Source organism: Primulina tabacum, chromosome 16 (genome assembly GCF_025594145.1).
Source record: "Primulina tabacum isolate GXHZ01 chromosome 16, ASM2559414v2, whole genome shotgun sequence".
Classification (NCBI taxonomy): domain Eukaryota; kingdom Viridiplantae; phylum Streptophyta; class Magnoliopsida; order Lamiales; family Gesneriaceae; genus Primulina; species Primulina tabacum.
This window is the reverse complement of record NC_134565.1, coordinates 25,967,598-25,978,288: the sequence shown is the minus strand read 5'-3', so window position 1 is coordinate 25,978,288 and position 10,691 is coordinate 25,967,598. Positions and strand designations below refer to the sequence as shown.

At 33.8% G+C, this 10,691-nt stretch overlaps 1 protein-coding gene and 1 long non-coding RNA gene across 2 annotated transcripts; one reads left to right on the top strand and one right to left on the bottom strand.

Annotated features, from left to right (window-relative positions):
- Positions 1–3,664: 3,664 nt before the first annotated feature.
- Positions 3,665–6,436, top strand: LOC142529035 (protein neprosin-like). The gene is made up of 7 exons (XM_075634395.1): positions 3,665–4,057; positions 4,309–4,395; positions 4,509–4,766; positions 4,984–5,148; positions 5,257–5,310; positions 5,418–5,564; positions 5,926–6,436. The coding sequence occupies exons 1-7, from the start codon at positions 3,875–3,877 to the stop codon at positions 6,301–6,303; spliced, it is 1,272 nt and encodes a 423-aa protein (XP_075490510.1). The 5' UTR covers positions 3,665–3,874; the 3' UTR covers positions 6,304–6,436.
- A 15-nt stretch (positions 6,437–6,451) lies between these two features.
- Positions 6,452–7,064, bottom strand: LOC142529036 (uncharacterized). Its single transcript, XR_012815816.1, has 2 exons — positions 6,732–7,064; positions 6,452–6,663 (listed from the first exon to the last, which is right to left on the bottom strand). It is a non-coding gene; the product is annotated as an uncharacterized LOC142529036 (long non-coding RNA).
- Between the last annotated feature and the right edge of the window lie 3,627 nt (positions 7,065–10,691).

Below are 10,691 nucleotides of genomic sequence, written 5' to 3'. Positions count from 1 at the left end.
AATTCCTTTGATATGAACTTTCAATTCTCCGATATTTATCATTCCTTAGGTAAGTTCCTATCATGAGTTGTTCTAAATAGTAAATGGTATTACAAGAAAATTTATTCTTTTGTTTCGTAATATCAAATACTATTTCTACTTCCTTCCACCCTTCTGGGCATCTAAGATTTCCTATTGTGGAAGAACTTTTTGGCTCCTGTTGAGTTTCTTGAACAGACGCTTTTCTCCACCTATAACTTGAAATTCTATCTCTCTTGAAAAGATAGTCTTCTTGATTTCAATCTAAGACTTTGATTCTTTTGTAGAATCGGTTTGTCTTGTATTTAGATATATGTTTCCTGTATTAAAGAAAACTCAACTCTTTCTTAAATAAATTGCCTAGACAACTTTTCCAAATATCTCAGGTATTTCAATAAACTCATTTCTAATAAACAATTCTCAATGATGTGTATTAGATAGAGCATATGAAATCTGATAGGTAATAGAATATGGTCTATTACCTTCTTTCATAAGCCTTTTTTCTTTGAAATTCGGATGCAATGTCAAAGCTCGGCTAAAATCTCGATCTGCCAGGTTGTAGGCTATTCTTAGATAAATTACTCATACAATTTTTCCTGCACAGAGATTTCCTGAGATTGTTCCCAATACTGATTCTTTAAGGTTTCCCATTCGTTTATCACATTTAGCAATATCAATGGGTAAATCTATTCCTTCTTTGAAAGTAAATTTTATCATAATCTGGATTGCTCCAATATGTATCCAGAACATGGTTCGTGCTACTTTTATCTTGAGTTTTTGTAGTTCCTCCTAGATTTCTTCGGAAGGAATTAGTTACATCTTCATTCTATTTCCTGTAAGTTCCATTTGAATTGTCATTTCCCTTCTGGAAACTTTATAGATTAGATGATGCTTTCTGTTTCTTAGGCCGAGACTTCCTAAGAATTTTTCTACATGTCCTGCAGAGAATCCTTGATATCTTTGTAGACTGAGATTTTCTCTCATGATCCTTTGGACCATGTTATGAGATATTGTTGTCTGACTAAAGAAACAAGAAAATTCTTCATGTGTTTCTTGTCGAAACACCTCGTCTTTAGTCAGATTCCGATTCAACTCCATCAGATTCTCCCTGACTTAAGAATTCTTCTTCATATATACTTTCATATGAGGTAATATCCTCAAATCGGTATACATGAATGAGATCTTGGTAATAAGCTGCTTCTTCAATATCCGAAGTTGGATCGAAGCATTTAATACCTCGTTTCTCATTTTCTAGACAATTGGTTGAGATATGACCTTTTGCTCCACATGTCCAACAATTACAATCTTTAAAACATTCATTATCTCGAGTATGAGCTCTTCTGAAAGTTTTCTTTGTTGGTGTTCTTCCTATGCTTCGAGATGTACTCGATACTTGGGATGATATCCTACTTCTTGATGGTCAACTTCTTTGACCAGATTTATAAGATCTAGCCTTTTGTCTAGACCAAACTGTTCTTGGTTTCCAAGAATTTCTCCCACTTTTAGTATAAGGATGAGTCCTAAAACTTTTCATCTTATGCTTTTGTGGTTTACTTTCAATAATTATTGGAAGATCATTTTCTTTACAATACAAAATAGTTCATTTGTTAATACCCCTTACCCGGTTGTAATTCTTTTGTAATGCTACAAGATGACACCATTCGATCAATTTTCCTTTGAGAAAAGAGGCTCTTCATGCCAATGTATCTGGATTGTCAGGAACATATTCCTTATGTACATATCTCTCCAGGGACTTGGCATTTTGGCAAAGAAGAGTTGCATTACTATATCTTCTTCGACTCTTGAATTCCATCTATATTTAGTGAATAACATAATATATTCATCCAATAAACATATATCATGTAATCCAAGACTATACAGAGCTTGAGTGTATTTTTTTTTCTTCTATGTATCTTGACTGTTAAAATAGTCTACCTTTATAAATTGTGCTTTAAAAATGATAGTCATTCTTCCGGCTATCTCGCTAAGAGATTCTCCTGCCAGGACTGATTCTTTGGTTTCTACCAAAGTCATGTCCCAAGAAATTTTAACTGATCCTATAAGACTCATTTCCAGAAGTTTAAGAATCCTTCTTTATTGAGATCGAGTGTGTCTGATGCGATTCTCATAGCGGATATCCAATCATCTATTAGATCTTCCCTGTTTTTGAAATCTAATACATCCAGGTTAAGTATAACCACATAAGGATGTATAGGTTATAAAACAGATTTTCCATATGGTGTTTGGTGCAAAGAATTTGATTCTTCTTTGACCTTGTTCCCGCTGGGTGTGCTTCTCCACCAGTGTAAAAGTCTGATTGGGATTCTCTCATATTTATATTTTGAGATCTCACACTTTCTCTTGGTGGTTCCTGAGAATATGACTAGGTTATGGAGGGTTGTTCACCTCCTGTTGTGTTCATCTTCAGATCTACGACCTTGAGATTTGTAAAAGGTTCTACAAGCTCTTGGAGATCCTCTAGATCAATTCTTTCCAAAGTTGTCATTAGATTAATTTCTTTTCTGAGACTGTTTTAATTATTTTGATCATCTTTTCTTCATCAGTTAAAGGTTTTGATATCACTTTGGTCTTCGCTTTTTGATGTAATAAGGGTTCAATACCGAATAATGGTGGTAACCTTCCTTCTGAAGTCTTTTTACTAGAACTTGGTTGTTGTTCTAGGTTTTGAAGTCTTGTTCAAATATCATTTAATATCTCAAGTATTTCTTCCTAGTTTTGAATGATTTTCTCCACATTTTTTGGTACATAATACAACATATTGACATAATTCTGTACCGTGTTTTGAATTTCTCTAAGATCTCCAGAGAGTTTAGAGGAACTCGGTACTATTTCTAGGAACTTATTGTTTTGAATCATAAAATTTACCTCAGGACTCTGAGACGTTCCTTCTTGATGTCTAACATTGGTTATATTTTCCTGTTGTCTATATTCCAGATTCTGAAATAATTCATGTAAATAATTAATCTCTAACCTGAGTTCGGATTCATGTAATTTAAGAATTCTCCTCCTCAAACATTTAATTACTTCATAATAATAAATTTGTATGTTTGAAATAATTTTCATATGCTATGATACCATCATTTAAGGCTCCAGAAAATCAATCATTATATTTTTACACATATATGAGTATTTTCATCATTTTTATCTTTTTAGAGAGTTTTGGGCAAAAGTTTTTAGGTATAGAGAGTTGAAATAAATTTGAGCTGGGGTTTGAGAATTTATCAACAATTTACCCATAAAATAATTCAAATCCTTGAAACTATGCTGCCGATTGTTTACTTTTATAAATGTTTCAAAGTGCAATATTTTAATAGTCATGCTACATGTGCATTAAATTTGTATATCAAATCTTCAATGACAAAAAATTAATATAAAAGTTTAATTTGTAATAATCTACATATAAATAATATTAACATTAACTTAATTTTTTTTATATCATTATATATAATTTCAAAAAAAGCCAAAAAGTTATTTATGGTAAAAGTGGGTAGACCGTCGTAAATAAGCCGGAAACAAGGGGCAAAGTATTAAAAAAGTAGAAGCAATTTCAAAAGGATTCAGAAACCCAAGAATAAGATCCCAATTAAATTTTATTATTAAATTTAAAATGATTAAATTTTCTGAATAGAAAACATATCCATTGCATCTCTGTAACTGCTAATTGGAGTTTACGAAAAAGAAAGAGAGAGAACGAGGCCATTTGAGCAGTGTCACTCCAAATACTGAGAAGGGTGGGTGGGATAAGAATCTGGTGTCTTGATGGTGGTCTGCTTTCATTGAATCGTTCCGCCGCTGCCTCGTTCTTATTTTCAAAAAGATTCCTTTTTCGGGTATAATGGCCGCTGCGCAGTTTAGCAAAGATCACCGGAAGAGGAAACGCACAGCTGCATTGTTTTTGTTATGCTTATGGAGTCTGATCTCACCCTCTTGCGCCGACAGGCTCCCTACTTCACGGCAGAGGCTGCAAGTTCAGAAGCACTTGAAAAGGCTGAATAAGCCTCCTCTTAAAACTATTCAGGTCCGTCATTTATTTTTTTTATCTTTGGTTTACTGAATATATGGATGGAATAAAATCTTGTTTTTTACTTTTTTTTTTCTCTCTCGCGCTGCTTACTGGAGATTGTGCTTCAGTTTATGATTTTTTTTTTTACGATTGAAGTTGCTGTTAATTTTTCAAAAAAACTTTCATATGGGTTTCAATGTAGTTGTCAAAAAAACAAAGATCTGTTTGCTTTTTCACCATTTGCTCTACATGTGATGATTATACAGAGCTCTGATGGGGATATCATTGACTGTGTGCACATCTCTCATCAACCTGCTTTTGATCACCCTTTCCTCAAAGATCACAAAATCCAGGTTCATTCCCATTCCTCTTTTTTTTTTTTTTTATGTATATTCCTGTTTATTTCTTTTGGGCTAGTGTATTATTATTGCATATTAACCTGATGTCTGTTTTTTTTTCTTTCCAGGCAAGGCCTAGTTACCATCCAGATGGGCTTTTTGATGAGAACAAGATGTCAACAGGGCCAAAGGAAAGAGCAAATTCAATCACCCAGTTGTGGCACATGAATGGTAAATGTCCTGAGGACACCATACCCATAAGAAGAACAAAGAAAGAAGATGTTTTGAGGGCTAGCTCTGTAAAAAGTTTTGGAAAGAAAAAGCGTAGAAGCGTCCCCAAGCCCAGGTCTGCAGATCCAGACCTCATAAATGAAAGTGGTCATCAGGTAATTAATGTAGGATATAAGAAATAAATCTTTATCTCTATTTTCTTTGTGATCATTAAAAGAAAACACAAGCTTTTACCCATGGAAAATTCCATCTTACACAACTTTGTTAATATTCTCGCTGATATTTTTTGTTCCTCTTTTCATGGTGTAGTTTTTCTCTTTTTCTAAAGTATTAATATTAATTTGTTTTGGCCCATCTTTCTTGTGTCACCAGCATGCAATAGCATATGTTGAAGGGGACAAATATTCTGGTGCAAAAGCAACTATTAATGTTTGGGAACCACAAATACTTCAGCCTAATGAGTTTAGCTTGTCACAAATTTGGGTTTTGGGTGGTTCTTTTGGCGAAGATCTTAATAGCATTGAAGCTGGTTGGCAGGTATACTAATTACTAATGGATTTTAATTTTACCAAAATTGAGATCGATAATTGAGTAGCTTAGTTATTTATTTTGGAGTTTGATTGATCTGTTGTTTCTTGATTTCAGGTGAGCCCAGATCTTTATGGTGACAACAACACTAGGCTCTTCACTTATTGGACTGTAAGCTTGTTGCTTTTGCCTTCACTCTCCTATTTTCCTGTTAAAATAAGAGCCAGCCGGTGCTAAAAATGTTTGCTCGATTATTTTTATATCTCCACTATTTGCAGAGTGATGCCTACCAAGCCACTGGTTGCTACAATCTCCTCTGCTCCGGCTTCATTCAAGTTAACAGTGAAATAGCAATGGGTGCTAGCATCTCTCCTGTTTCCGGCTACCGGAATCCGCAATATGATATTAGTATTCTTATTTGGAAGGTAACATCCACGGTCCACCCTCCAACAGTCCCCCTGCCACTTTGTTTGGTATTCCACTTTGTCAAGTCTTTTGCTGCAAAATGTGAATTAGTGCTTTTCATATTGATAATCTTGCGGTATTTGCACTGCAATATCTTTTGAAATTTGGAGTTGCATCTGTACCAAACTTTTAGTTCGGCTGCGTTCGCACGGTCCTAGTGCCTAAAATCTTACTATTTTGTTATGGTTGCATGCCCATTGTAACGATTCAGCCTTCCAAATTATTTTTTATTCTTTAGGAGCGCAATGCAAATTAAGGGCATTGTTTACTTGGTTTCTTGGTTAAACACCTATCTGACTTGTTTTTTTCGATGATATGTAGGATCCAAAAGAGGGACACTGGTGGATGCAATTTGGCAACGACTATGTGTTGGGGTATTGGCCATCTTTCTTGTTTTCGTACTTGGCAGACAGTGCATCCATGATCGAATGGGGCGGCGAGGTTGTAAATTCTGAACCCAATGGACAACACACGACAACTCAAATGGGCAGTGGCCATTTCCCGGAAGAAGGTTTTGGAAAATCAAGCTACTTCAGAAACATACAAGTAGTGGATAGCTCCAACAATCTTAAATCTCCCAAAGGTCTTGGCACCTTTACTGAACAATCCAACTGTTACGATGTCCAAACCGGGAGTAATGGAGATTGGGGACATTACTTTTATTACGGAGGCCCTGGTAGAAATCCTAATTGCCCTTGAAAAAAGCTAAAAAGTAGATTAATTTTAAAGCCAAAAAAGAAACGAGAAGTCTCCCTTGGATTGAAGATCTAAGCTGGTTAGCACTTGTAATGTGTAACTTCCCTGTCCTCGGTCTATGTATAAGCCCTTGATATATTCTTTCTACCTACCCCCCCCCCCCCCCCCCCCCCACCACATATATCTAGTTTTCTTAGGTTAATTGCTTGGTAAATGTGAGCTTTGTGGTGTGAAGTTCTGACCCTTTTTGTCTTCCTCGAAAAATTCTCAAGTGGAGGGAGGAATCGGTCAAGTTTCTTGAAAACTGGAAAGAAACAGGCCTGTCTGTCATTTTCTCAGTATTTTATTACGGTCATTTTAGAACTCCTCCATGGAGTGTGCTTTGTTATTATACTCCTCCATGGAGTGATTTTATTACGGTCATTTTAGACTCCTCCATGGAGTGTGCTTTGTTATTATACTACTCCATGGAGTGTGCTTTGTTACTCTACTCGTATTAATGGGTTCTGCCATAATTTTATCCAACATAAAACAAAAATTATATGTAAAAAGGGCGTCAAAATCAATTCCAATGGTTGAAAATGAGAAATTAGATGTGGGTTTATTGTCTCAGATGGTTTGGGAAGTCAGGTGGGATATGTTTAATCATAAATATGTGATTCCAGTTGGATGTGGTGTGCATGTGATGGGGAAAACCTTTATCAGTGCATCACCTTTCTGGAAAGATCCCTTCGCCCCCACCGTACTCCCCTCAATTATCTGTCTTTTGCTCACATAATAGTAATAATGTAGTTGATAACATAACAATATATATCTATATATTATATGCATGTAAAAGTGTAGTGCGTATGAATTTTTCAATCATGAACGTATATAATTAGTTTTAATACGTTTACTTTCAGTTACCAAGTGGAAATTGTGGTGTTTTAACATTTTATCAAGTTGTACTAGTTATTAAGTAAACTTGTTAATGAGAATTTTCAGTTACGTTCAAATTCATAAAAGGGTGTCTAATGTTGGTAAGCAAGCAAAGTTGGAAATTGTCACTCCCTGAGACCCCTCGAGTAGACATCGACGTTGTTCAACAATCGAAAAATCGTCAAATAACATGTTTTTCTGTACAATATAATTTCAAATCAATTTATTTCGAGATACATAACAGTGCGCGCGCATATATATATATATATATATATATATATATATATATATATCATGAGTAGGTCTTTTGTGAGACGGTCTCACGAATCTTTATCTGTGAGATGTGTCAAGCCTACCGATGTTCACAATAAAAAGTAATAATTTTTCATGAATGACTCAAATAAGATATTCGTCTCAAAAATACGACCCGTGAGACCGTCTCACACAAGTTTTTGCCATATATCATAACTTGAATCGTAAAGCATAGTCATACTTCGTAATTTTGACGTCATAACATAAATCATAATAAGCACTGAAATTTTTCTGATTTCAGTCTCTAATTTTTTTATCCTTTAAGTTGGCATGACCATAACAACGATTACAATCCCACCGTATAAGGGACCATATTATATCATAGTTCGGAAATCCTTATCATATCTAGTTGTATCCTAACAATACTCAAAAAATAAGATATTTTCAACACAACACAAAAGGAATAACTCATGCTTGAAAATATTCGAAAATTGAAACAATTTACATACAAATTATTTTAAATCATAAAGCCACTACAAAAAGATGCTCCAAAAACGTGGAAAATAGCTAGCAGAAAATTGGTCATCCAAATTTTGTAAAATTTGCGTAAGCGTTCGTGAAAAATTGAACTGTCAGATCGAGCTTAAATTGGATATCAGGTTCAAAAGGGAGTTACCTAAATTGTGAATGGTGAAGATCGGGTTTGGAGATCGTTGGAAGCAATTTCTAGATGAAGAACAATATTTATGATATTCTCGTCTAGAATTTGTGAAGTTTTATTACAGATGCTATATACAAAAATTGAACCATTGTATCGGGCCGAAATTTGTATATGTTATTCAAAGCGTAAGATAATATATTCTGAATTGTAGAGATAGGATTTGGAATAGAATTTCGTCTTGAAATAACTTTGAAAATGCTTCAATACCTCGAGGATGCTATTCTCGAATTTATGGTGCTTGAGAGGTGCAAATTTTGAAGAATGACATAGGTATCTATTTAGAGATGTAATGGACATCTAGATAAACATATCCTCTTCATTTTAAAATTTAAATTTCAAAAATTAGGATAGATTGCAATCCCGATATTTTAATTTTGGTTGCGGATAGATGAATATCGCGATCTTCTTATCTAGTAAATATTTCATCTGGAAATATACATCTTGTATTCAAATTTCGAAATTCCTGATCACAATCTCCTTATTTTGTAAATATTTTATCTTGAAGTATACATCTGGATCCATGTACAAAAAAAGTCGAAATCTATATATTTATCTAGTTGAAGTATTGTACCGATGAACCTTGATATATGGAATGATTCTGTAATGCCCGAAAATCAGTCCACGTAGACCGCATGTATGAAAATTATTAAATTGCTAAAATATTTTAATTAAATGATTTTGGATTTATGAATGATATATTTTGAGTGACTAGATGATTAATTGTGTAATTTTGCTTGATTGAATAATTTAAATATTTTCAAGCAAATATCGGTGGTTGGCCGGGGACGGAGGAGTGGAGACGATTAAGGTGTTAAAGATTTAAAAGCTAAATTTTTATATTTAATTAAGAAAATATTTATTTTAAATAATTTAAAATTTTCATCATTTTTAAGGTCCAATTAAATTAATTTTTGATAGCAAGTAATTTTATATAATTTATATAAGATTTTTGGAAATATGTATTTTTAAATATTTTAATTGAGGTCTAATGATTTTATTAATGTTAATGGACCTAATTTATTAATTAAAAACTATAGTTAATTAAGCCAATTAATTATGTATTTAGAAAGACTTTTGTTTTTTTTAAATATAATTAAGTCTAAACCCTAAACACACACACGCCTACACGTACACCAAACACACACAAATTCACATGAGTGGTGCAAGAAATGGCCGAAACTTGGGAGCTTTGGTAAGGGAAGATTCTGATTTTTTTTTCTCCTTCGTTCGTTGATTTTCTTCCTCGTTTTTTCTTCCAACAATGATCACCCCACTCCCTTGCATCCCAAGGTGGATTTTCGGTGGGGTTTTGATGAGAAAAAAGGGTAGAAATCGTTCTTCGTTTGTCACCGTCCACTGATTCGGTATTTCATATTTCGAGCGTTTTAAACGGAAAGACATGTTTTCAAACCTTTCTTTATGCATCATTCAATCCATAATATTTCATGTATTTGATTTTGTGTGAAAAGTTCATAAAGATGATGGTTTTAAGTTTTATTCATATGCATCTCATGTTTTCAATAAGAAATCCTTGACGTTTTTGAGAATTGTTGAAGGAGGGATCCGAACCAAGAGATCCAAGGGTAGACCTAAATGTTTAGAGTATGTTTTGAAGTGTAAAAATCATAAGAGAGGCTGGTTACACTACAAGAAAAAACCAAAACAACAACGCACATACGACAACGGTTTTAATAACGATAACGGTTTTTACTAAAACCATTGTCGTATGCTTTTTAACAACAGTTTTAGTGAAAACCGTTGTCGTATGTGTGTTTTTTAAGCAAAATACAACGTTTTATAAAAATCGTTGTCTTTCGGGGGCAAAAGACAATGGTTCTTTTGCGGGTCAAAGAGAACGGTTTTTAGGGTCAATGACAACAGTTCTATAAAAACTTGTCTTTAAGCGTTTTTTAGGGTCAAAAGACAACGGTTCTATAAAAACCTTGTCTTTTGAGCTTTTTTTTTTTGGACAAAACCATTGTCGATTAACGTGTTTTTTGGACAAATAACAACGGTTTGGAGAAACTGTTGCCATATTTAGCGACGGTTACAGTAAACCCGTCGCTAATTTAAAAATAGCGACGGTTTTGCTTAAACCGTTGGTAAACTGTAACGACGGTTGTAAACAAAACTGCCGCAAATTTAAAATATGCGACGTTTTTGCATTTACCGTCGCTATTAACGATGGTTTAAACAAAAATCGTCGCAAATTGTCTATAAATATCCGCACTTTCGGTTCATTTTCCTCCACACCACTTCACAACACTTAAAATTTTTATCTCTTACACGATTTTATCACTTCACAACACTTAAAATTTTTCTTTCTTACACGATCTTAGTTTCGATTTAGGGTAAATTTTTTCGCTTTAATTTTTGGTAAATTTTTAAGTGTTAGTTAAGTTCATGAATATTGTTAGCATAGTCAAATTGTGAGTTTTTTTTAGATTTGTTAAATTATTAATTTTTGTTTATTTTACTAAAAATATTAGCGACGGACATC